Source organism: Podarcis erhardii (genome assembly GCF_964252035.2).
Source record: "Podarcis erhardii genome assembly, chromosome: 10".
NCBI classification, from domain to species: Eukaryota; Metazoa; Chordata; class Lepidosauria; order Squamata; family Lacertidae; genus Podarcis; species Podarcis erhardii.
This window is the reverse complement of record NC_138500.1, coordinates 290,810-316,722: the sequence shown is the minus strand read 5'-3', so window position 1 is coordinate 316,722 and position 25,913 is coordinate 290,810. Positions and strand designations below refer to the sequence as shown.

Genomic DNA, 25,913 nt, shown 5'->3' with positions numbered 1-25,913 from the left:
GCCCCTTTGAAGCAGCACCTCCACCCGTTGACCACCATCCATCCTGCAGACACTCACACAGGGCGTTCTTGCCTTCCCCGCTTCCGATTTAGGAAAGCTCATTCGGGGCATCATCCATGTCCTGGTGATCTCACCCAGCGGCCTCATGCAGATGCTGGAAAGCCTGGCAGAGAGGAGGGGGCCCCACGGCAGCCCACTTGTGGGTGCGAGGGGCAAGGTGAAGAGGGAGCCCTTGTCTAGCAGCACTGGTGAGATGGTGTGCCCATTCTTCGCTTCTGTCCTTCAGCGCAGCCCATTCCCAGCCCGTTCCCCTATAAAAAGCTTTACTCAGAAGAGCAGTTTGCAAATGAAATCAATAACAAGAACAATTAATTGCACATTTATTCCAAAGCCTGTTAAAACGACTGAGTTTAATTCAACAAAGCGGGTGAACTGGATCCAGCGACACCAGCGTTTCAAAGACTGGTGGTCCTCTGTTCCTCCAGCGCCCCGCCAGGGAATCTCACTGCCCCCCAAAGGGAGGCACTACCCCCCGCATTGGGAACCTCTGGCTTAGACAAGGGGGGTGAAAAAAGGCAATAAATAAAGATGGCCGAGGCAAAGCTCAGCAGCCATGGATCCTGACAACCAACACTTATTCATTTACTGCCACTGCACAGCAGGCACATCCAGACACACATGGGGGGGGGGGAGAAGGGGTTTTGGGGGGCAGGGGGGAGGGGCTGCCACTTGCCCTCACATCAGGGCCACCGTCCGCCTGGCAGGAGACATTTCTCCCTTCTCCGGCACAGGGGAGATGTGGGCGCAGCAACGGGCCGGAGAACATCCTTGCGCAAATGAGAGGGTCCTGCAGGCAGAAGAGCTTCTGTGGGGAGGAAGGGCGACCCCCTCCAAGAGCCCATGGGGCGCCCCACTCCAGGCCCAGCCTGCCAAGAGGGGGGGCAGCTGCCTCCCCGCCGTCGGGTTCCTCTGGCCCAGGCGGCCTCTACTGGGGGCCCAGGACGGCCTGGAGGTCCTCAGGGAGCGACCCAACGATGGTGGCGATGTAGAGGCCCACCCGATGCAGAACCTCCTCCTTCACGGGGAGGCGGTGGCACCTGGCGCGCACCTGGCGGGGGAGGCAAGGCGCAAGAGTTAAAGCAGCACAGAGATGAACTCTGGAACTCCCTGCCACAGGAGGCGGCTGTGGCCACCAGCCTAGTAAAGGTAAAGGGATCCCTGACCATTAGGTCCAGTCATGGCCATCTCTGGGGTTGTGGCGCTCATCTCACTTTACTGGCCGAGGGAGCCAGCATGCAGCTTCCGGGTCGTGTGGCCAGCATGACTAAGCCGCTTCTGGCAACCATAGCAGCACATGGAAACGCCGTTTACCTTCCCGCCGGAGCGGTACCTATTTATCTACTTGCACTTGGATGTGCTTTCAAACTGCTAGGTTGGCAGGAGCTAGCCACCAGCCTAGAGGGCTTCAAAAGAGGATCAGACCCATTCATGGGCTCTGGGTGGGGACTAGACCCGAGAGCTCAGCTCTGCCCTCCACAGTCAGATGAAGAAATGCTTCTGCGTTGCAGGAGTGCACATACCCAGAGTGTGGGGATCAGATGGGATTACTATGAGGAATTATAACATATGCATCAAGCCATTGTGTCAGCTATGAAAGCACTGCGTTGACTGGGTTTGATTCATTGACAATAATTTCTGATGCAGGCAAGCCTCTGCATCTCTGGCCATTTTCTCTACTGTTCATTTTCTCTTCCTGACAGGCACCTATAAGCATTCTAAAACACAGGCCAGTTCCTTCATAAGGCATCCTCAGTACATAAAGATGGTAGGTAGTTTCTTTGATGTACCCTTCATTGGTTTTGTTAATCTCAGGGCCTGGAAATAGTTTCACAGGAAGGCGATAAAGATCTCCATCTCCTTGCCATCCTTCCTCTCGTGTTTATTCCTTGTTTATGACCTCCGGGGTTGCTGAATGCATACTTCCTTTTTAGTTGTTTTATTTACCCTAGAAGTATGCATGCTTAAATTAGCTTTTGTAGTGTAACTTTGCCCCCACATGGGGTTTTTTGAAATGCTCAGAGGAAATTTGATTGGTTCTTATGAACGCTGTGTAAAAAGTTCTTTTGTGAATAAAACGACCTGGGCCAGGGGGTGGAGGCATAGATTATTACACGCACCCCTCCCAGAGTCTTGCTGGTCAAGCCTTGTGTGTATTCTATTAATCAGAGTCTAATCCTTCCTTTGCTCTGGGAACGCTACACTGCGCACCGTTTGCAGGAAAGTGCAGGAGGGGAGCAGGCTGCTCCTGGGCCAAGATCCTGCTTGTGGACTTGCCCTGGGGGGGGGGGGCAGCTGGTTGCCCACGGTAAGGACAAGATACTGGATGAGACGGGCCCCTGTGGCCCGATCCAGTCTCAGGCTCTTATATTCTGAAGACCAGTCCACTGGGAGAGGCAGAATCAGGTAATTAAAAGTGACTGACTGAAGCCGCCCCGTGAACTGGGCAGCGCATCCTTTCAAACGTCTGTATCACCATTTCTTTCTGACATACCAAGTGGCCACCTTGAGAGAAGCTGCTCCTCTCCCCCTTTGGCAACAGGCGCCACCTGCCTGCCTGTCCCCACAGACGGGGACCAACACATCGCCCGGCGAGCCAAGAGGGTCTCCTCCTCCTCCTCCTTCAGGATTCTGGTTGTTGCCCACATGCAAAAGCTCAGCGGAGGGATCTGTAGGAGTTTAGCCCTGACTCTCGTCCGCTGAGATTTCCATGGGGGATTCCCAAGGCTGAAACAGGCCTGGCCAGAGTCCGGAGGGGCCAGCCAGCCAGCCAGCCAGGCTCTGCTCTGCTCCCTCGAGGAGAGAGCCCCGATCCGGGCACCTTCCACCCATCGGGCGCAACTCGCTTGGGAGCTTCCTGCTTACCAGCTTCTCCTGGAGCTTCAGGACCAGGTCGACCACCTCAACCTCAGACTTATCCTTCAGCCAGGACCGGATGTTCTGCGGGGGGAGAAGAAGCCGACTCAGCTGGGAAGACGCTTCTTTGCTTCCTCCTCCCCAGAGCAATGGCCCTGATCCTGCTGCCACTTTCTGGTGCACCTGCTAGGAATCTTGCAAAGCGGGGGGGGGGGGGGGGGGCTGTCTGGGCAAACCTGAGCCTGACTCAGCTGGACAGATGCTTACCCCCACCCCAAGGAGCCCAGGTCCTGTTGTCGCTTTGCAAAATGCTGAGCAGGTGCTTTGACTCTGCAAAGCCCTCAAGCGGATTGCAAAGAAATACGGTATTCTTCATCATTTTTATCAACTCTGGGAGATTGCCCAGAGTTGTTGAGCTTTCTTCGGGGGGTGGGGGTGGCCCAGAGTTGTTGAGCTTTTTCTAAAGGGGGAATTGCCAAAAATTGCTCACCTGTATGACCCACGCTGAAACTTGCACACATCGCTAAAGCCACCTATCGTCTGTCCCCTCGCTGACAGAGGCCGCCAATCGCCCACCAAATTGATGCCGTAACAGCCAATCAACACCAGCCCTTGCCACAGCCAGCAATAACATGCCCAACAGCCCCTGAAAATCTCCGGCTCGCAGAAGCAACCTGTCCCACGTCCCCCCTATGCACTATCCGTGTCTAAGACCCACAATTTTTAACACTATTTTTAAATAAAAAAGCCTTGTCTTCTACACGGAAATGCCCATCTCCTTTCCAGCCTTGCTGCTGCCTGAAGATGGTGACGCAAGCCCAGCTCTGATCTCCCCCCAGGAAACCTGGCCAGGTAAAGCAGCAGCCGGGGGGGGGGGGGACCACTGCCGCTTGTCGGAGGCTGAATCACCCAGGAAAGCACGGGCCTCACAGACTTTGCAGGCAGCAGCAAAAGCAGCAAACCCCTGAGGGCTGAGATTGCCCAAAGTGTAGCAGCCCCAAGCACAAGGGGGACGTGTGGGCAGGTGCCCCTTGATGCAGGAGCCTCCCTCCACCCCCCACCCCCCATTCTGCACGCACCGCCTCCGAGATGGTTTCCAAGTGCAGGGCCTCCAACTTGTGCATCATCTCTCGGTGCCTCTGGCGGTACCAGCCATCAAAGTTCGGGGATCGGAAGAAGCGCCTGGGACAATGAATTGAAGAAAATGTTCCGTCTAACATTTGTTAAAAAACCTGAAGCATTTTTGTTAGGGATTGTAGGAAAAGACTTGCCAAGGAAGTTGAAAAATATCTTCATGTACGCGACAACGGCGGTGAGAGTCTTAATAGCACAAGGATGGAATAGTGAGGAAACCCCGACTAACGAACTATGGCAAGAGAAACTGATGGACTATGCAGAATTATGGGACAAGGATAACTGTGACTTCAAAGACGAATGGGAACCTTTTACAAAGTATTTAAAGATGCAAGAAAGTGAACTGGAATCCTTGGCAGGCTTTGAATAAACAGTCACAAACTTTTTACTAATAATAACCAGTCAGATAAATTAAGGATCTATACAATTTTGCAACATGCAGAGAATAGCATTTATAGAGAAACCAGAGATTGGAACTGAGGGAAGTCGGGGGGGGGGGGAATTAAGGATGATATGTTTTAAGGTAATATGTTTTGTTTAAATTCCTAATAAAAAATACTTTAAAAAAGGAAGAAGCGCCTGTGGGGAGTGGGGAGAAGGGGGCTGGATGCGTGCTGCAAGGGGGCCACGGGGGGGGGGGGGAACGACGACGACTGGGGTTTCAGGCAGAGGCTCTGCCTAGTCCTTAAGCGGCTGGGTCCTGCAAGGCCTTGGCTGGCTTCCAGTCCTCAGCGGCCAGAGAGTGAGGGATGGCTGAGCCCCGTTTGTGATGGGCAGGATCTGGTCCCCGGCAGGGAGGCTGAGATCTGCGGCTGAGACACAGTGGAGGGAAGCGGCCCATAGGGGGGGTCTGCAAGGAGCCAAGTCAGGGGAGCCATTGGGCGTCTCCCTAGAAATCAGGCCAAGGACGGCAGCCTGAGCCACGTCTGCCAAGCTGGTTTGGAGCTCAAGACCAAGGAGCACTCAAGATCTGGCGCACGACCAGGGCAGGGCTGGCACTCCAGGGCAGAGAATCTCCCTTGGGTGCAGAAGGTCCCAGGCTCCATCTCCAGGGGGTCCAGGCAGGGCTGGCCAGGACCTCCTGCCTGCCAGTGAAGGCTGAGCTGGGTGGACCCCAATTGCCAGGCTCAGAAAGAGGCAGCAGCCGCTTCCCCCAACAAGACTGGCCCTCTTCCTCTAGGGTCATGAGACGAGTGAGAGGCCTTCTGCTAAGAGTAACAATGTCCCCTTCTCTGCTTGTAGAAAGGAAGGTCCCCAGGAAATGGCCTCTCACCAGATTCAGGGGTGAACAGCTAACCTACACTTTCTGGAAAAAAAGCAGCCTTGTTTTTGGACTGTGTACTATTTCAAAATATGATTGGAGTGGGTTTGGAGGTTCCCCCATCGGACAAACTCCCTGATGTTGAAAATCTTGTTCCTGAGGGCTCCGGCCTGCTCTGCTCCTTGACACCCTAGCTTTCCACACACGGGGAAGAACACTGGGGTTTGTATGTGACCAGCCCCCTCCTTCCTGGTTTAGCTCTCCTCCTGCGGCTGAGCTGTCCCAAGGCCTACCTGTACAGGCCCACCCAGTCCCCCTTCAGCATGCAGGTGAGCTGAGGCCCAGCATGCTCCAGGGTCTTGAGGAAGTCCTCCTGCTGGAAAGGGCGGATCTGAGGGGGGTTCTGAGCATGAGAGAGAGAGGGGGGGGGTGTGTAATGAATGAACCCATGGCAAACTGGGCACTCCCTCCTGGCATGCCTCAACCTCCTCCCACAGCCCAGCGACACCCCCCCCCAGCCAGGGGGCTGCAGCCACAAAGACGACTGTGCTCCGCAGAGCATGCGCTCGGCCAGCTGCCCCACTTGCACCCTGCATGACTGGCCCCTACAGCAGCCGGGCCAGAGGAGCCTGTGGGTGACCCAGCAGGCAAAGACCCCCTGGCACTGCCACAAGGGCTGCCCTGAGAGCTCAGAACTGAGCAGGGCGGGGAGACCACGTACCTTCCAGGGGGTGATGGCCCTCTGTAGCGGCATGAGGCTCGCCATGTAGTGCTCCTAGGGAAGGCCAGAAGGGAGGGAGAAAGAAATCAGAGGACCCGCTTTCAGCTCTGCCAAGAAGAGCCCCCCCCCCGACAATCATGCAGCTCTTGCGGGGGGGGGGGGGAATGGCCTGAAATAGGCAGCCTCCTCCACAGGGGGCAGCAGGACAGCAACCTCCAAAGGGAGACCAGGAGAGTGGCCCCCCATAGGGCGGGGGGAGAGGGAGCCCTGGCTGCCAGTCGGGGAGGGGAACGCGCCTCCATGGCCCACATCAGTCGAAGGCTGCCTTCCCCCTGTGCTCCTCGTCCTCCTCATTTCCCTGGGCAGGCCGAGGCCGGAGGGAGGGGGCACCTGCCCCCCCCAGCTGCCTCTACTCACCAGGGGGATAATGAAACTCTGCGTGAGCTCCAGGAGGTGGCGGCGCAGCAGGGCGCTCTGGGCGTCGGAGGGCTGCTTCTTGTGGATGCCCTGCGAGGCGGGAGGGACGGTCATGGCGCTGGTGGGGGCCCCAGCCTCTCCTGGAAGGCTCTGCCCCCCAAGGAGGAACTGGGCTCCAAGCCCCTAGCCCCTCCCCACCCGCAGCGCCCGCCGCTCACCTTCAAGAGCTGCTTGATCAGGGTCTTGTCCTTGTGCAAGAAGGTCTTGTAGGAGGTGTAAAGTCCTGCAGCCAGAGACCCCCACAAGGAAGTGAGGCCAGGGGGCCGTGTGCCGGGGAGGGGTCCTTCACAGGGAACACCATGGAGCCCCCTGTGTTTCCCAGGTGAGCGAGAGGCCCCTGATGGGGTATCCCCTCCCAGCTTCTCTGCTCTGCTGTCTTATCCAGGAGGGGCTTTCGAACACGGCCTCAGCAGCGGAGCCACCGAGGGGCTCCTAAAGGCCCCCTGAGGCCCACCTTTGCGGCCCCCGGGGGCAGAGCCAGAGCCTTGCTCCTTACCCGGCTTGGCGTCCAAGGTCTTGAGTTTGGCCAGCTTCTTCACCTTGACCTGCTTGGGCAAATCCCCTAAGGAGAAACACAAGGCCGTCCGAATAGCACAAGGATGGAAGGCGGAAGAAATCCCAAGTAAAGAATCACGGCAAGAAAAATTGAGGGACTATGCAGAGCTGGCAAAACTGACACACAAGCCACGGGACAAGGATAACTGTGACTTTAAAGATGAATGGGAAGCCTTTACAAAGTATTTGAAGATGCAACAAAGCGAACTGGACTCTTTGGCAGGTTTGGAATAAACATTCAAAATTTTTTTTATTGACAATAATCAGCTAAAGAATTTAAGGATCTATACAACTTTGTGACATGCAGAGAACAGCATTCAAAAAGAAACCAAAGACTGGAACTGAGGGAAGTCAGGGGTGGGTGGGTTTTGTGGGGGAGGAGGGAGGAAAATGGGGAGAAAATTAAGGATGACATATTTTTGGATAATACATTTTGTTTAAATCTTTAATAAAAATTATTTTTTAAAAAACGAAAAACACAAGGCGCAAGGGTGGGGGGCTGTAAGCCAACACGTCCCTGAGCCTGGCTGGCTTTCTGGCTTCTGCACCCCTGGCTGAGCCCTGGACTGCTCCCCCCTCTCACGCTCCCCCCCCCCAGTTCCCAAGGGCCAGGATCCTTGCAGGCAGGTGGCCCCAGAGCCCCTCCTTACCGGCCATCTTGAGGTCCCCCAGGCGCAGGATATGAGGCCAGTGCTGCAGGGTCTTGATAAAGAAGGGATTGGTGACGCCCAGGACAACACTTGGCCTGGGGGGGGGGGGAGAAGGGGGAGGTCAGTCCTCAGCTAGGAGCCCCCGGTCTGTCCCCCCCCCGGCAGCTCCCCCCGAGGACACTCACGGGGCCTGCGTCCGCGTCGTGTACTCCTTGAACTCGCTGTCGTGGATGGTGAAGTAGGGGCGGAAGTCGCAGCAGAACTTCAGGGGGGCCAGGCAGCTGGTGGAGAGGGAGGGGGCAGCCCCTGTCAGGAGGATCCCACAGGCACCCCCAAACGGGCCAGGGGGGCAGGAAGACCGCTATAGGTGCTGGCAGAACCCCCCTCCTTGCCCTGATAGGGGGTCCCCTTCGTCTTCCCCTCCGGCAAGGAGCTCTGAGGGTCTTTTAACCAGGGGCAACTCTGGAGATTTGCCCCCCCCCCCGCCCCAACAGGCAAACTGGGCCCACCTGGTCAGGGCAAGGACCATCTCTGAGCAGGCAGCAGGCGAAGGGGCCATGACCACGAGGGGCTCCCCCAGGAGGAGCAGCTCCCACAGCGCCTGCAGGTGGATCAGCACCGGCTGGAAGCACCTGCGGAGAGAGCGGGAGGGGGCAGGTGGGGCCAGGCCAAGGCAGGCTCGCCGTGGGGCAGCGGTGCCCTAGCCCCTATCGCCAGGCCTCGGAAAGCGGGGTAAGGCAGCGCAGCGAAGTCTCTCCAGGCCCCCAGCCGGCAGGCCCCCCAGAGACAAGGGCTGCTTTGCCCCCAGAGCAAAACTCTCCCCATGAGCCTCTGGGGCTCCCCCCACTAGATTCCCCAAGGGGGGTGAAAGGAGCCCCCCAGGGTGAGGAAAAACTCCTCAAAACCCCAGAAGAGCAGGCTGGATTAGGCCCAAGTGAACCCCAGCGCCCTCTTCTCACAGGGGCCAGCCAGATGGGGAAACCCACAGGGAGGAGCAGGTCTCCTTGCCTGAGGTTTCCATGGCTGCCACCCATTGCCCTCCTCTCTTCCATGAATTTGTCCACCCCCCTTTAAAGCCATCCAAGCTGCAAAATCCCCTCCCCGGGGAGGCTCCTGGCCAGGCACCCCCAAACATGGCCCTCCAACTGTTTTGGGACTACAAATCCCATCATCCCTAGCTACCAGGACCAGTGGTCAGGGATGATGGGAACTGTAGCCCCAAAACCTCTGGAGGGCCGAGTTTGGGGGTGCCTGCTCTGGGCCAAAGGGTAGGCAGGCTCCCCAGAGAGCCCCCCTTGGCCCCCCCAGATGCTACCCAGGAATGCCCCCTTGGGCCCTCTGCAGCTCCCCAGACTTGCCCCTTCTAGCCGGGGGCAGTAAAAGAGAGTGCTCTCACCTGAAGAGGTCCAGTTCGTGGATGCTGGGGAGGACGAGGGGGGCTGGCAAGAGGTTCTGAAGGGGGGGGGGAGGAGAGGAAGGGAGTCAGTGGATGACCCAAACGGAGCTTGAAGTCTCAGTCCAAATCCCAAGGGAGGCATGGTTGGCATCAGAAAAACACCCCCCCCCCCCGTGCAATGTGGCTCAACCAGAGGGAAGCGCATAAGGCGTCATAATAACAATAATTTTATTCTTTATACCCTGCCCACCCTCTGGGTGGCTCCCGACAGAAATTTAAAAGCAGAATAAAACTTCAAACATTAAGAACTTCCCTAAACAGGGCTGCCTTCAAGTGTCTTCTTAAAGTCAGACAGAGTGGCATTTAGAGGTCCTTGGAGGGATGCAATCTGGCAACTCCAGGAACAGACCAGCTGACAGCTGCTCAGGACCCAGTTACATGCAGAAACAAGCCCCTGCCCTGGTAGAGGCAGCCGTAGGCCAAACCACAAGGACCATCTCTGCCCTGCTGAGCTGAATAACGGCATCTTGCCACCCAGCCATTCTCACATGTCACATCTACCCCCCCCCCCGTGCAATGCAGGAATTGTTGCTAAAGCACCTCTGACAGGCGGCCCCCCCAACCTCTGCTTAGAAACCTCCAGGTAAGAAGAGTCCACAGTTTCCCGAGGGAGACCGTCGAACACAGGGAAAAGCACAGGCCATGGCAGGATCCGCCCCAATCCCCCAACCCCCAGCTGCTCTCACCTCCTGATTCTGGGGCTTGGCGGGGCTGGAGCCAGGCTTGTCCAAACGAGAGGGAATCCTCACCTGCGCCGTGAAGAGGGACAGGCAGTGAGCGCCCCTTCCCCTGCTGCCCCCTCCCCTGCTGCACCCCGTCCCCGACAGGTACCTGGTTTTAACCTTTAAAGCCCTATGCGGCTTACAACCCTCGTACCTATGGGCCCCCCTCTCCTGGTATGTCCGAAGAAGGACCGTACAGTCTTCAAACAAAAACATCTTGGAGGTCCCGCGCCACAGAGAGGTTAGGCTGGCCTCAACCAGAGCCAGGGCTTTTTTGGCCGTGGCCCCAATCTGGTGGAACGCTCTGTCCCAAGAGACCAGGGCCCTGTGGGACTTGAGATCTTTCCGCAGGGCCTGCAAGATGGAGCTGTTCCACCAGGCCTTTGGGCAAGGCACAGCCTGACCCCCTCTCTCCTTCTGTAACCTTCATAGAAATCTAACCCGATGGTTGCCATTAATTTGATTCTGAATTGATTTTAAAATGAATTGATTTTAGAATGCTGTGTTACTTTTATTGCTGTTAGCCGCTCTGAGCCCGGCTTCGGCTGGGGAGGGCGGGTTATGAATAAAAATTTATCATCATTATTATTACCTGAATGACGACGCCCATCACTGGGAGATTCAGGGTCTGGCCAGGCACAGGAGGCGGCCACTGGTCAATCTCGCTGCACACTGGAAGAGGCAAGGCCAGTTTAGGAGGCGGCCCTGGACTCCCCCACCCCAAATGCGGTGGCCACCACAGGACCTCCATCGTGTCAGCTGATTTGCCCCCCATCCTGGGGGAGGAGGGGAAAGGCCAACACGGCGGCAGCCATCTCTCCCCATGTACCTGGGAGATGAGAGGCTCCGGCAGTGGGGCGCCTTGGAGAGAAAACAGAAGGGCTTCCTCTTGGGGTGGGGTGAGCAGCAGGTCACCCTGCGAAACTGGCCGGCAGGAGATTCAGGACAGGCAAAAGGGCCACCTCTGCACAGGTTCCCAGCAGCCTTGGCCAACCTGGTGCCCTATTGCTTCCCGTCCCCTGGGCCGGCTGGGAGTTGGAGTTCAAAACACCTGGAGGGCACCAGGTTGGGAAATGGTGTTGCCTGCCATCGTCAGGCCCGGCCCCAGGCGTAACCAGTCCCTCCTCACCTGCCTCCAGGCACGGGTCCAGCTTGTCAAAGTATTCTGGGGCTATGAGCTGCAGCAAGGCCTGGAAAAGGTTGACGTAGGGGAGGCGAGACACTAGGACAAGAGACTGAAGGAGAGAGAGAGAGAGAGAGAGAGAGAGACGGATGGATGGATGGTTGCATTTCTATGCCACTTAAAAGAACAAAAATACCTCTAAGCAGCGTACAGAAAACTGAAGCAACAGCAGATAACTTACATAAAATATTATAAGACCATAGTTGTGTACAAAAAAGTTAAGTTAACACAATATTCCTGATATCTATACATCAATACCAAGTCATGGTCCTCCCTCTCAGCCTCTGGGTTCTCGCCCAGCCATTGTCCAAACAAGCTCTTTGCTCACCCACAGAGAGAAGAGTTCTCAGAAACGGCAGACATCTCCCTTGTCTCTCCCTCTAAACTCGCTTTTTATGGGCAGCCCAAGGCGGGTGGCACTTCCTCAGGCTGCCCACAGCTGTGCCCCATTCAGCCGCTCTCTCCACACCCAGCTCCTACACTGTCTGGCAGCCATGACTCTTGGAAAGACACAGAAAGGGCTGCAAGAGAACCTGCCCATCTCCTCCTCTTCCTTTTCCATCTTGTCTCGCTCCCCACAGCCCCCTTCATGTGCTCTGCCCATTGTTTCAGGCCAGTGGGTCAAATCTGCTTGGTTCTCTTCTTGCCCAGCACCCTAATTCCAAAGATGCTTCTGTGGAGCAGGGAGAACAAGCAGCTCTGCCACACCCCCCACCCAGCTTTTGAGGCCCCTGGCGTAGCTGCCCTTCCTTGGGCCCCCTCCAGCTCCTCCCTGCCCTTCTGCCAGAGCCTCACTGGCAAGGAGCGACTCCAGCTTTGTGCAAAGGAAAAGGCTCATTGGGTCAGAGGCTCCTGAGCAGCCAGGCTTCGCTCACCTTCTGGAAGTAGCCTCTCTTCACAGAGCTGTCCTTGACTTGCCGGAAGAACACATAGCCAAAGTAGTGTGCAGGGTCTCTCTGGGTTGGGGAAGCAGAAGTGTCTGTGAACGACCCCCCACAATCACTTTCAGCTCCAGTGCCTGCTTGCAGGGACATCACCACGGCTACAACCTTCTAGAGCAGGGGTAGGCAACCTAAGGCTCGGGGGCAGGATGCAGCCCAATCGCCTTCTCAATCTGGGAATCCGCGTGTTTTTACACGAGTAGAATGTGTCCTTTTATTTAAAATGCATCTCTGGATTATTTGTGGGGCATAGGAATTCATTCATTTTTTTCTCTCCAAAATATAGTCTGGCCCCCCACAGGGTCTGAGGGACAGTGAACCGGCCCATGGCTGAAAAAAGCTGCTGACCCCTGCTCTAGAGACTGCTTTCCATTCAGCAGGAACTTGCCACCCTCACATCAATCCGCCTGGCACATGCCATCACCAATCCGCCTGGCACATGCCATCATGGCGCAGATGAGCTGCCAGCGGCCCCCCCAAGTCCTCCAGGAGGGGCACAGGGTGCACCAATCCAGACACAGCTTGGCTTGCGCATCACAGGAACCCGTGGAAAGGCTCTCCCCTCAGAGAAAAGTTGTTTTAAGTTAATTTTTTTGTACTAAACGACAAGTAATAACGATAATAGTTCTCTAAAAATCTAAATGTCCTGGAGAAAAAAACCAGACCAAAGCCAAGCATCTCAACCCTTGCTTTTAACCCTGAAAATATCACAACTGACCTGTAATGATACAGCAGCTTCCCTGTTATATTCAAAGTCATCCCCATACAATGCATTTCGCTGCCCCCCAGACTGACGGAAGCGAAAGCTGAACTGGGTGTCTCCGAGGCTGCCTGGGATGGACAGAGACAGGGCAGGAGAAACAGAGCAGCTGAGACAATGGATTCAAGAGGATTCTGCCCTCCTCAAAAATCAGCATGCCTGAAGCCGTCGTCCAGGGTGACTGCAGGCCCCAACGCAAGCTGGAAAAGGACACTGGCATGAATGTCTAGAGGCAGAGGACTCCCCTGCCCCCCCCCCCCGAGAGTTGGGTTGCTGTGGGCAGTACCCAGGTTGGATGGACAGCACTAATCCTGATTGGGGACAGGACCTCTGCCCTTTACACCAGTGTTTGCAACTCCTTCCCTAACAATTCTGAAGTGACTGCAGAGACACAGATTGAATGCTACCAGTTAAGACTCTGCCTTTTTCCAGGAATCCATGTGGGGCATTTTAGAAAGTCCATAGAAAAGTTGTTCTCTGTTGAGCCACTGCCGCAACCACCTAGAACTTGACATTGTTGTAAAAACACAATACAAATACCAAAGCAGATCAAATCAGCCGGCGGTTCAATGGCTGTATAGCCTCCCTACTTGACTCTGTCATGACCCTGTGCCAAACCCACTCACCTGAGTAAGAGTCCGGGAAGGATAGGTAGCAGATGCTTGTTTTCTGGAACACAGGAAGCGAAGAGGGTGTGAAGAGCAGCTCCTCCCCCCACTCCCTACCCCACAGGCTTTGGGGCCAGGGTAGCAGCCGTGGGGCCGGGGCCCTCTCACCTCTTTTTCTGTCAAGGTGTAGTCAGGGGGATACACCAGCTGCAAAAAAGGAGAAACTCTCAGCGGTTGGACCCGGCAGGAGGCAGAGCCCAGCCCCTCCCAGCAAGAGCTGCCTCAGTTTCCTTGCAGCATTTGGAGGGGTGCTGGAGACCTCTGGCTTGTGCCACAGAAAGACTTGAGGCTCCAGAGGTTCATGTCTGCACCAGCTCTGAGCTCCAGGACCCCTGGATGCAGCCTGGGCTGGGCTGGGGGAGATGTCAAAAGGAGCCTCTTCCCTCAGGGTGCCCCACCCAACACAAGAAGGAGGCAAAGGAGGCACACAGCTCCAAGTCGCCACAAACCAGGGGAGCCCTGACCCAGGAAGCAACGGGGCCTCAGCTCAGCTACTTGGTGGAGCTGTCGATGGTGGCGCAGGTCAGTTCTGTCTCCAGGGCAGCTGTCTACCTGTCCGCGGATTGTCTTGCCAGGGTGGTGCATGCTCTGGTTATCTCCCACTTGGACTTCTGCCATGCACTCTACATGGGGCTACCTTTGAAGGTGATCAGGAAACTGCAACTAATCCAGAATGTGGCAGCTAGACTGGTGACTGGGAGCGGCTGCCGAGACCATATAACACCAGTCCTGAAGGACCTACATTGGCTCCCAGTACGTTTCCAAGCACCATTCAAGTGTGGGTGCTGACCTTTACAGCTCCAAACGGCCTTGACCCAGTAGACCTGAAGGAGAGCCTCCACCCCCATCATTCAGTCTGTACACAGAGGTCTTCCTCCTGAGAAGTGAGGTTACAGGGAGCCAGGCAGAGGGCCTTCTCGGTGGTGGCACCTGCCTTGTGGAATGCCCCCCCCCACAAGATGTCAAAGAGATAAGCAACTATCTGACGTTTAGAAGACATCTGAAGGCAGCCCTGTTTAGGGAAGTTTTTTTAATGACTGATGTTTTAATGTATTTTTAACCTTTTGTTGGAAGCCGCCCAGAGTGGCTGGGGAAACCCAGCCAGATGGGGGGGGGGCGAATAAATAATGTTATTTTTATTTTTATTATGTTTCCTCGGGGTGCCCCACCCAAGAGAAGAAGTGGGCAAAGGGGAAGCACGGCTCAGCCCCGAACCAAGAAGCAACGGGTTACTTAGTGGCCGCGAAGGAACCGGCGGGGAATCTGCTCCGCTTCCCGCGGGAAGGGCGGGCGCCTCCCCGGCCTCCTCCGCGCCGGATCTGCGGAACTCCCTGCGGCGCTGCTGGGGCGCCTCACCCACCTCCACGGCCTGGCCCAGCTCCAGGTCGAAGGTGACGGCGCACACGCACTCCAGCCAGGCCCACAGGCGCCCCCAGGGCAGCGCCGAGGGACTCCCGGCGCCCGGAGAGGAGAGGCGGCGGCGGCGGCGGGGGCGGCGGGAGCGCAGCGCCTCCAGCCCGCCCGGAGCCTCCATGGCGGCGGGCGGCGCCGGAAGCGGGATCTGCGAGGAGGCCCCGCCCCTTCCGCCACCGAGCGCGGCGGGCCCAGAGAGGCGCCCCGAGCCCTCCAGCGCCCCCTGCAGGCCGGGGAGAGAGAGAGAGCGAGAGAGCGAGGGAACGCGGGGGGCGCCGCGGCGGCGGCGGCGGCGGCGGCGGCAGAAAGGCCTCGTTCCCGGGAGGAGGGAGGGGGAGGCGGCGGCGGGTCCCGCTTTCTCCCGAGGCCGGCCGGGTCCTCCGCCTGCTGGGGCCGGCCTGGGTGGTTGTGCGCAGGCGCGACCGGCCCCTCCCCCTCCCGCGCGCTCTCTCGGCGCCGCCATTTTGGAGCTGAGGGGAGGCCGCGGAGAAGCCAGGCCGGCCGAGGGAGAGAGGGAGGGAGGCGCCCGGGACGCCCGCCGCCCCCGCCCCAGGTAAGGCCTGCAGGGCGGGAGAGCGGCCTCCTCCCCCTCCTCCTCCTCCCCTCCCTCAGGTAGACTGCGCCCGGGCCTGGAGGCGCCACCCCGCGGCTCTCCGGCTGCGCCTCCCGGGGCAGAGCTCCGCCTCCCCGCCCGCTCCCCCTCGGCCTCCCGAGCCCCGCCGAGCCGGGCGGCTGCTTCTGGGGAAGGGCCGGGCCCTGCCAGCTGCGCCGGGGGCTCCGGAGAAGGGCCTCCCGGGCCCGGCCGCCTCCCCCCGGCCTGCTGCTCCTGGATGCGGGGCTGCAGGGGGCGGGCGGGCGGGCGGGCGGCGCCCCAGGGAGAAGAATTTCCTACATTTCTGATCAGAAACTTAGGGAAGCTAGGACAAGGTTCAGAGAATATCTTAGAAAACCAAACAACAACAGTAACACAAATCTCCTGACAGACCTGGATTGAATCTTGAAGCTGAAGGAAATTATAAAGTAATTTTTTTCCTTATTTCTAACTGAAAAGAATAATGAAAATGAAGTGCGTATAGACTAGTAAGGTATCAGAAGCCCAGTCAGGTGAATCAGAAGTTAATGTAATGTCAAATGAGGTGGTGTTAGTCAGTGTCTGTGGTCTGTTTATCTTGTTTATCGTTGTGTTTATGTTCTATGTAAATTGTTCTGTAATAAAGAATCTAAGCAAAAGAAGACGACCACTGCGTCCCTGCTTCCGAGGTGTGTTGGTGCAGGATCGGGGCTTGGAGGCAGCTGGGGGGCCAGGAAGCAGGATTCCGGAAGATGGAGGGGCGAGGGAGGGCTTCCCCTGGCCTGCTCTGGATGAGGCCCTGCTTGCCTTCAAAGGGGCAGCTGCATGGCGGGGGGGGGGGGTTGTTCCTCAACCCACCTTTGCCCATTGAGGTCCAGGCAGCTTCTGTGGCTAGGAGCATCTCTCTTCTCCCTCTCCGCCCCCCCCCCCAGCTATGGCCATTTTGCCAGCTGGAGCTGTTCCTGAACCAGGGTAGCGGAGCCATGGTTCTGCCTGCTCTGCCAGTCTCCAGTTTCAGTGGTCCCAAAATCCAGCGCCCCAGAAACTCCACCCCCAGTGCGACTGAACCGGTTGTTTTCCCTTAGATCCCCCCTGGATTCTGCTCACCTCCCAGTTCAGCCTTGGGCTCTGTGCATAGGGCACCCATGGGAGGTGATCAGGGTGCTTGGTTTGATGTGGCCAGTGCCGGATCCTGCTGCTGTGAGGGCTGCCTGGCACCTCAGGGACACAGCACCTGCTTTGGCTGCTGAGGGGGCTGCATTGGATGGACGGAGCCCTGGGCGACTTGGGGTGTAGGCATCTGTGAGAAGGCTCACCTTCGGCAGAGGTAGTCCTGGTAAACCTAGGACTTGCCCTACAGATGTAAGAGGCTGCGGAAGTTCATGAACCCATGCATGATGTGGAGAAAGTGGATAGAGGAGAGTTTTGTCCTCTCAACACTAGAATGGAGCAATAGCTCAGAGTATGAGACTCTGAACCGCAGGGTCATGGGTTTGAGCCCCACATCAGGCGAAAGATTCCTGCATTGCAGGGGGTTAGACTAGATGATCCTCTTGGTTCCTACCAACTCTTTGATTCTATCATCCTGGACATCCAATAAAGCTAAATAATTGGAAGAGTCTGGACATGCTCCCCTCGGAGAGGCTCACTTGCTGCCTTCATTACAATATCTTTAGGTGCCAGGTAAAAACGTTTCTCTTCAACCAGGCCTTTGGCTGATTAACATTCTATGTCCTTTTAAATTGGTTTGTGAGGGGGGTGGTTATTGGTCTGTTTTTGTTTTGTAATGTGTTTTGTGTTCTCAGTTTGTATGTTGCGAACCACCCTGTAATATTCACATGAAAGGTGGTATTAAAATTTAATAAGTAGATAATCAAAAGATAAAAGAAAATGCTTAATCAGGCAGCATATAGTTAAAACTCTGGAACTCACTCCCACAGGAGGCAATGATGGCCAGCGACCTAGAGGGCTTTGGAACTGAATCCACCTTGGTTGCCCTCTCAGGAGAGGTACTGGGGAGGGGAGTGTGATCCTGTTGTTCTTTTGATACCATTGGCCATCAGGTTGCACGGACTGAGTGCTCCTTAGCCCTTTGGCTTTTGAGCTTTGGGGTGCCACATGGCCCTAGACAGTCTCCAGTGCTGTTTAACATCTGTAGGAAGGAATTGAGAGTGGTCTTAGGAGTTTTGGAGCAAGGTTTCGTGAGTTTGTGATGGTACCCAACTCTGCTTCTCTGTAACATCTGAATTGGGAATAGCTGAGTAGGTGGGCTGGATGAGGGCTAATAAGCTGTGCCTGAAGCCTGGCATGGGGGAGATCTGGGTGAATCGTTCCTGCGGTTGGGAAGTCTGCAGTTGCTTGTCCTGGATGGGGTCACGCTGTCCCAGAAGCAGCAAGTGCGCAGTTGGACTGTTCATGGATCCCGCTCTCTTGCTGGAGGTGCACATGTTCTGGCAGCTAGGAGGGCGTTTCTCTGACCTTGGTTGGTAAGGCAGCTGTGGACGTTCTTGGACCAGGGTAGCTTAACCACATTTGTTGGTACATTGGCAACCTCATGGTTTGATTACCGCAATGCGCTCTGTGGGGCTGCCCTTGGGGTTGGCTTGCAGGCTGAAGCTGGTTCAGAATGTAGCAGGCTTTCCTGAGAGGGAAAACGACTGCCAGCCAAGAACACCTGGCTTGGCACTGGGCCAAAATCAAGGTGTTGGGCTAACATAGAAGACCCTGGGCAGCTCAGGACCGGGTTGCCTGAGAAACCACCCTTTGTGGTTCCAGTAGGTCACTGTGGCCTGAAGGAAAGATTCTCCTGCAAGTTCCAAAAATCTCAAAAGTCCTCTCTGCAGTAACTCGGAGCAGAGCCCCTGTTCTGTGGAATAGCATTCTTGCTGAGATCTGACAGGTGCCTGCTGTCTGCATTTTCTGGAAACAATTGAAATGAAGACATTTCTGTCCTGGTAGGCTTTCCCAGCTGGATGAATGGGCCTTTACCAGGAGTGGCTATTTTGTAGTGCTTTATTCATGCTTCAAATGTATCTGCTGCTACTAGTATCTGTTACTAACTGTATTTTGCTGTTTTTATTGTACTTTGGCTTGAGACGATGGTGCAGAAGGAAATTAATAAATTACTGATGACAGAGGTGTGTAAAATTATGCATGTGGATAAACTGGGGCCTCCCACAAAGCTGAATGGGAAGATTCAGGACAGGCAAAATAAAGTTCTTCACGCAATGCATAGTGAAACGGGGGGATTTGCTCCCAGAATATGCCATGATGAGCAGCAACTTGGATGGCTTTAAGAGAGGATTCTGGAAGGAGAACAAGGCAACCCACGGCTCCTAGCCACGCTGGCTGTCTTCTCCACTGCTAGTGGCATCCAGTGCCTCTGAATACTCGTGCATAAATCAGCCCATGGGGTAGAGAAAAGGGATGGACAGTTTGTCTCCATCTTGCAATATGTAGTGACAGCCACTAGCCAGGATGGTTTTAATGGGATCCAATTTGCACTTGCAGTTGCCTAGGGGTTGTCGGAGCACAAAAGGTGGTGGTCCTGTCCCCCACCAGAACTGGTGCTGAGTGTCCAACCAGTGTCTGCCCACAGCAGCCCAACTCTAATGGGAATATTGAACAAGATGTTTCGCTTTTCTCCCATTTCCTGTTTAAGCGTTGGAAGTTTCTTTTCCTTCCATCTCTTCCCCCTCTCCAGCCAGCCCTCCTTCCGCTCTACATCTGCAAGGGCTCCCTTGCCTCCCATCTGTGCTTCCTCTTTCCTAACTTTCTCTGTTGTAACTTCCGTTCCATTCATCTGCTGCTGACTCTCGCACAGAGTTTGGCCAGTGTTAGAAGCTCAGATGTATAACTGATCGCCAAATGGCATTTTTCTGTCCCAGTTTCTAATACTGCCCGCAACTGAAAAGGAGCCTCTGACAATTCCCTTCTGCCAGTGCCTGGACCCACGGGGGAAGCGAAGCCCAAGGCCCTTCTTGGTCAGCCACCACCAGCTCAGACCTCAGTAGCATCTTATTTTGCCCCTGCATGCATGCATCCCCTTACGCTTGTTAGCACTGCATCCTATTTATCATTTTAAGGCTCATTCACCCAGTTTGGAGGGATCCGTTTGGAGTGCTTCACAGCCTCTTTTAGTTAAAAACCACCCTGAACAACTTGGTGTCATCAGCAAACTTTGCTAACTCATCTCCAGGAACAGCTGGAAAACACTTTGTCTCATGCTGCAGACTTGGGTTCAAAAAGCAAGCAACACCCAGAAAATTTCACTCACTGTCACCAAGAACGAGACCAGAATGGCTTTCTTAGGGTTGCCATATTTCAAAAAGTGAAGATCAGGACACAAAAGTTGTTGAGTTTTTTTTTGGGGGGGGGGGTTGCAAAAAAACCAACACCCTACTGATATGGGCTGCTATACACCAAGTTTCCCCAGACATTTTAGCTGCTTTTATGAAATTCTGCCCAGATGCCATTTTTTAAGGCATTATTGCTTGGATGTGTGGCAGCCCTAGGTTTTCTTATCTATTGCAAGAGATAAGAATATTTATTCTACTTACACACCTCCCTCCATACTAAATGTGCCATTAGATACACAAAATCAAACTTCAGAATGGGTAGCTAAACAGGAAGGGAACCCCCCATGCAAAAAACCCTCTTTTTTGTCATAATTTCCAGTCTGCTGTCCCACCCCCATGCTCAATCTGCATTCCTAGAAAAAAAATGATGTAGCAGAATCCAAATAAAGGAGACAAACCTTTATTCTACCAAACCAGCCAGCAAAAATATTATTTTGAGAAGAAATGGAAGGCAAAGCAAGAAAAGAGGCACTGCTTTACTGCTAGAGCTGTTTCACTTTCGAGAAGCAAGACCACCATTATAAGCCTTTTAGTAATTAGCCAGCCCCCCTGCTCCCCCCAAGAGAGAAGCAATCCATTAATCCATTAACTTTGCAGCTGGTTTGTTTGCTTGCAAACAAAGGGGAGGGCTGAAAACCAGCTCCAGCTCCCCTCCCCTTGCAAAAGAGCTGTTTGCTTACTTATGGAAATCGTACAAAAATGGAAAAATGTTTCCCCCCTCTGAGCATCAGAGGCCTTCCTGAAAGGGAACAGTCAGTCCCATCAGTAGCAAATCACACGACTGCAAATCTCAACTTGGTCTCTAGGTGGTGCTGCAGAGTCGCAAAAACCGACTGGCGCCCAGTTAATTTCGAACACTAGTGTCATGTTTTTGCGTCTTAAGTGTGTGGTCACAGCCTCTCCCCTCCCCCCCACTTTTAATGGCATCTGATTGTTTTGGTGTATAATAGCATCATGGAATACAGATGCTATACAGGGCTCCCAATCTCTAGTTTATTTTTGTGAATTTTGCACATTTCTTGTACTCACTAGTGCTGCTCACAGCCTATGGCTGTGACCAAGGACTTGGAAGGTGTTGGTGGGGCTGCTGTCCAGCTGACAGGGGGAGGTCATATTCCTGCAATTTCAGTGCTGTGAGGTGAGCTATTGAGATGCCGTTCTGGGTCATGTCCAAGTTTCCCTTGAGAGGAAGTCCCACCCCTCCCTCCCTCCCTTGGGACAGAAGTGGCCCCCATCTCTGAGCAAGATAATAATAATAATAATAATAATAATAATAATAATAATAATAATAATAATAAATTTATTATTTATACCCCGCCCATCTGGCTGGGCCTCCCCAGCCACTCTGGGCGGCTTCCATAAAAACAAAAAATACAGTAAAATATCACACGTTAAAAACTTCCCTGAACAGGGCTTCCTTAAGAAGCTCCTGACCCCAGCTCTTGCTTTCCTTCTGACCTTGAGGATCTTGACCAGTCCTTAGGCTGGTACAGTGGTACCTCAGGTTACAGACCCAGAAATAGTACCTCAGGTTAAGAACTTTGCTTCAGGATGAGAATAGAAATTGTGCGGCGTTGGTGGGAGACCCCTTTAGCAAAAGTAGTACCTCAGGTTAAGAACAGTTTCAGGTTAAGAACGGACCTCCGGAACGAATTAAGTTCTTAACCCGAGGTACCACTGTACAGAGGCGTGCTTTCACTAATGGGGCCTCTTACTGCCGCTGCGCCGCTGGAACACGATTTTCGTTCTCATCCTGGGGCAAAGTTCTCAACTCGAGGTAACTCTTCCAGGTGAGCGGAGTTTGTAACCCGGGGTGTTTGTAACCTGGGGCGTTTGTAACTTGAGGTACCACTGTAGTTCGTTGAGAATAAGGCTTGAGAGAGCAAAAGGGGAAAGCAAGGGGGTGCATGAAGGAAAATTCAAATCTGCCTGCCTGAAGATGCAGGCTTCCTGTCTCCTCGCAAGCAAGCAGCACAGCGTCCTGGGGGTTAGAGGGATCCTGAGGTTGGCAGCCTTCCATTCTGGATCCAGCTGGGCTCCTCCGATCAATATGTTCTTCTGAGCAGCCGGCAGGAAGAGAAGCCAGGAAAGACATTGTTGCCACGGTTGGGAAGTTGTGGGAGGGGGGACTCCCCACACTGCAATGGCTGCTGGATTGGCCCCATTTCCCTGCCAGGTCATGACAAGCTTTCCTTGGCTTGTGTATGGAGACTTGGCTGGACATCCACGGCCGGCTGCCTCTTGGGAATGGGCCTTTGGCAGAGCTGGCTGGGGGCAGGCAGAGCCCAGCTCTCCCCCTGGGCTCAGGTCAGGAAGGGACAAGGAGACCGGCCAGCCCTTTGCCCCACTGGCCTTTGGTGGTTTGTGGTGTGCCATTGGAAGTGACACGTGTGTGTGTGTGTGTGTGTGTGTGTGTGTGTGTGTGTATGTGTGTATGTGTGTGTGCGCGCCAGAGTATGTGAAGGGATTGAACTTCTTGTTCTTTAGGAAGGAAGAAGAGGAAGCGAAGGTTACAGGCCACGGCATATTGTGTTGGTAGTCCCAAAGTGTGGTGTTTTGGCAGTGTGTTGAAACGGTTCCCTGTTCAGCATCTCCAGGTCTGTGCCCCCAGGTCACCAGATGTTGGCTTCGGCCCCCTTTGCTTTGTCTTCATTGCCTGGAAATAGCACCCAGTGCTAAAAAGAAGTCGGCGGCCTTGTGGAGAATCACCTCTCCTGAAGGGCCTCCATTAAAGGCGCCCGACTGGTTTGAGTTTGATATGGTTATGGGGTACAGGATGGTAAGCCAGGCTTCGGATGGGCCCCTGGGGGTTCAGCATGTTTGATTTGTGAGGTGATGCCTTTCCTCTGACTCCAGCTTCAGGCATTCTTTGGTTCAGGTTCAGAGTCCTTCCAGGCCTGGGGAAGGTTTCCTGTTCCCCCCTTTTTGCCGGGGCTCCCGTCCCTGGTGGACTGGTGTATCACTCAGACTCAGAATCTGGCCTTTGGGGGCATTTCTTATTGCATCTGTTACACTGTGTTTGCTGCTCTTTCCCCCATTGAAGAAGCAGGGCCTTAATTCCAGGCTTCCCTTCCCCAGCTCTCTGGAATGCTCAAAGGAAAACCCGGTCGAGGTCTGCTCCGAAATAGCGGAAGGGAGAGGTGGATTCGGTTGCAGCCAGGCTTGGCCTCACGCAGTAATCCCAAAGAGGGATTTGGGGGACATTTCCTGGATTCCCTTTTGCCTCTTTCATGGAGCAGCAGCCCTTGCTGAATGTGCTTGTATTCTGGTGGTGTGAGGATTTTTGGAACGAGGAGAAGTGGCCTTTGGGTTTCCTTGACAACCTAGATCTTTCTTTTGAGCAGCGTCAGGAAAACAAATGTGTGTTCTTCTCTTTTCACAGCTGAGTCTGCAAACTGAAGGGGGCTGCAAGGAAAGGCTCCCTCAATCCTTTGCTGAGACTTGGCTCTGAGTAAAAACGTACAGTGCAGGATCAGGCTGGGCATGTGGGAAAGGGCACCCTTGTCTATTTAGCCACCCACCCCGGCCCTCTCGATATCTGGTGCAGTTTCTTACACCTGGATGCCTTCTGCTTTGTTTGTGCTTTTCAGTATTAATGACGTTTTCATTTCCTCCTTTTATTCCTCAGGCAAAAACAGCAACTAAAGGTAAACTGAGATCAATGGAAGGTGTTCTCGAAGTGGAGACCTCTGTTGAACCAAGAAGCCAGATGTACCTCTGTCTGTGGCGAAGGTCTCGCTTTTGAAACAAGATTTGCACAAGAGGTAGGAGCTGTTGCTGGCTTTTCTTTATCGTTTGGCTTGTGGGCACTGCCAAGGAGCAGGCGAGGATGTCCATATTTGGTACAGAGGACCCTCAGAAGTGTGTGAAGGAGGAGCCTGGCGTGGGGTGCACGAGAAGCGCCTTTGGGATGAGGCCAGAAGTCCCTCTTGGTCTGCTTCTGGCATTGGCTAGGAAGGTTCCCAGGAAAGCTCCCAAACAGGACATGAGGAGGAAGGGGTGTGTGTGCTTTTGAGCATGGCTTCTTTCTGCAGAGAGGGGTTTTGGCAAGCAGCTGTGACAGTCCCAGTTTCAAGGCCTTGTCAGATCTTCTGGTCAGCTGCACTTCTGCCTGGAGCCACTAGCACTCTCAGAAACAAAACTCCCTAATGCTGCCAACTCTGGTAGGCTGCTGGCAAGTTGCTTTTCCCTTCTGAAAAGTCTAGCTCAATATATGGTCAGATCCAAATAGGATCTTATTAGTGTGCCTGTGTAGAAATCAGACAACCCTGTTCTGTTTGGGCATGTTGATCCTGGAAAGCTGAGAGGGAAGATGATAGCCATATTCAGACATCTAAAGGGCTGTCACGTGGAAGATGGAGCAAGCTTGTTTTCTCCTGCTCTGATGGATTCAAGTTACATGAAAGGTCGATTCCAACTAAACATCAGGAAGAACTTTCTGACAGTTAGAGCCGTTTGGCAGTGGAATGGACTCCTTTGGAAGGTGGTGGACTCTCCTTCCTTGGAGGTTTTTAAGCAGAGGTTGGATGGCCATCTGTCATGGGGGCTTCAGCTGAGATTCCTGCATTGTAGGAGGTTGGACTAGATGGCCCCTGGGGTCCTTTCCAACTCTATAATTCTATGATTCAGTCTGTTTTGTCCTGAAAGAGTTGCAGCTCTCTTCAGATATAAAAGATCCCATAAAACAGCAACTAGCCTTCCTCAGTCCTCAGCCTCAGAGCCTGCAGGAGAAGCAGCACAGAAGTCAAAGCTGACTCAAAGCTCTGACCAGGGAGCCACTGCTGTTTCTTCAGCTAAGCAGCAGGCCTCAGGCACAAAAAAGTGAATGTTGGTTGGCATCCACGTGTAGCCCTGGCACTGAAAGGAAGCTCGGTGCTGGAGGTATGGATGGAAACTGCCTGGAGAAAATTGTGATCGTTTGATGTAACATTCGGGAAGAATTAAAGTCTTGAGCCTAAGTTAAAAGCTGCTTTGATGGCTTGTCTGTCTCCCTGAGCGCCGTTCTCCTGGTGCTTTACATTCACTTCTGTCTATCCGGATCTGAGTTCCTCAAAGGAAGCTGCCACAGCTCCAGACAGCTTTTACCTTCCTTTGTGTGGAGTTGCAAACCTGCCAGTGTTGGAGCACCCGTGTTTTGGCAGAAGGCTCAGCGCCCCTGGCAACATCCCTGACACTGCCAGTCAGTGCAGGCGATGGACCCCTGTGGCCTAGCTCCGTGTAAGGCAGCTTCCTCAGAGCATTGCGGGGCAGGGAATGGTGAGGGGTGCCCTCCCTGTGCCCATCTCTCATGGTTGTCTGGGGGTCCTGGCTGGAGTCCCTGGTGGGAACTCAGAAGCGTCACAGTCGTTAGGACGAAGCAGCTTCCTTGCGGCTTTCCCCCTTTTTTGTCAGGGGATGTTTCATGCAGGCATCTGCTTGGACCCGGTGAGCACAGGGTGCTGGACTAGATGGGCCCCTCTGGGCTTGATCCAGCCACAGGGCTCTTTTCAGGTTCTTACCTATACATGCGCACAGCACTCAGTGTTGCGTCAAGAGGCTTTTTGTGACGTGGGAGGTGATGGAGCAAAGGATTTGCATGTGCATGGGAAGGCAGATGTCTGGGAGAACTCAGACTGTCTTCCAACTGGATGTAGCTAAACAGGGACAAAGTCAGGCGGCCCCAGGAAATGTGATCCTTGCACAGCCTCAAAGGGAGCCCCAGGCCGTTGCTGGCGGCTGGTTGAGCATGAGCTAGAAGCCAAGAGGAAAGGCTTTGGGGTGATGTGGGCAGAGCAAGTGCAGGCCAAACCTGGCAGGCACATCTGTCTGACTTGGGAGGGTGGGGGTGCAGGCAGGATGCTGCCCCCCCTTTTCCAGCATAGCAGGGGTGGGGGACCTGCTCTTGGGTAAGACCCAGTTAGGTCAGGGTGGGCCTTGTGCTCCATAGTCCAGTAGCAGAGGAAGGGGAGGTTGAAAGCAGAGCTCCTTTGCAGCCCTTGCTTGCTTGCTGACATTTCTTTCGTAGCCCCATTGCAAAGAGCAGTGGGGCTGAGGCTGCTGCCCCTGCGTGTTTTGCAGTGGGGGGGGGTGCTGTAGGGCTGCAGGATGGCCAGAAAGCTCTCGGCGGAGGGGGATATACTGCTGGTGAAAC

At 54.5% G+C, this 25,913-nt stretch overlaps 2 protein-coding genes and 1 long non-coding RNA gene across 7 annotated transcripts in view; 1 reads left to right on the top strand and 2 right to left on the bottom strand.

Moving 5' to 3' along the window:
• Window positions 1-363: 363 nt before the first annotated feature.
• DENND6B (DENN domain containing 6B) lies at window positions 364-14,986 on the bottom strand. 3 transcript variants are annotated; one of them, XM_081879963.1, is made up of 20 exons: window positions 14,802-14,986; window positions 13,550-13,588; window positions 13,400-13,442; window positions 12,732-12,844; window positions 11,948-12,028; window positions 11,019-11,124; window positions 10,482-10,561; window positions 9,854-9,916; window positions 9,108-9,163; window positions 8,221-8,343; window positions 7,897-7,992; window positions 7,712-7,806; window positions 7,003-7,068; window positions 6,665-6,729; window positions 6,447-6,536; window positions 6,030-6,083; window positions 5,602-5,711; window positions 3,993-4,095; window positions 2,923-2,997; window positions 364-1,108 (listed from the first exon to the last, which is right to left on the bottom strand). In XM_081879963.1, exons 1-20 carry the CDS (start codon window positions 14,973-14,975, stop codon window positions 986-988), a joined length of 1,755 nt encoding a protein of 584 aa, XP_081736089.1. In that variant the 5' UTR covers window positions 14,976-14,986; the 3' UTR covers window positions 364-985. The 3 variants fall into 3 exon arrangements, with proteins under 3 accessions (XP_081736089.1, XP_081736090.1, XP_081736091.1); XM_081879964.1 differs by lacking the exon at window positions 6,030-6,083; XM_081879965.1 differs by lacking the exon at window positions 8,221-8,343.
• A 397-nt stretch (window positions 14,987-15,383) lies between these two features.
• PPP6R2 (protein phosphatase 6 regulatory subunit 2) overlaps window positions 15,384-25,913 on the top strand; it is a 42,892-nt gene continuing 32,362 nt past the window's right edge. Inside the window, exons 1-2 of one of the 2 annotated variants that reach the window (XM_081879708.1) lie at window positions 15,384-15,407; window positions 23,412-23,547. The gene's annotated coding sequence lies outside the window, so the exon portion shown is untranslated. Of the gene's footprint in view, window positions 15,408-23,296; window positions 23,548-25,913 lie in introns of those variants that run through there. The other variant, XM_081879709.1, reaches the window with a different exon arrangement.
• Window positions 21,896-25,913, bottom strand: part of LOC309352023 — a 43,786-nt gene continuing 39,768 nt past the window's right edge. For both annotated transcript variants that reach the window (XR_014160994.1, XR_014160995.1), the window contains exon 3: window positions 21,896-21,912. This is a non-coding gene — a long non-coding RNA (uncharacterized lncRNA). The remainder of the gene's footprint in view (window positions 21,913-25,913) is intronic.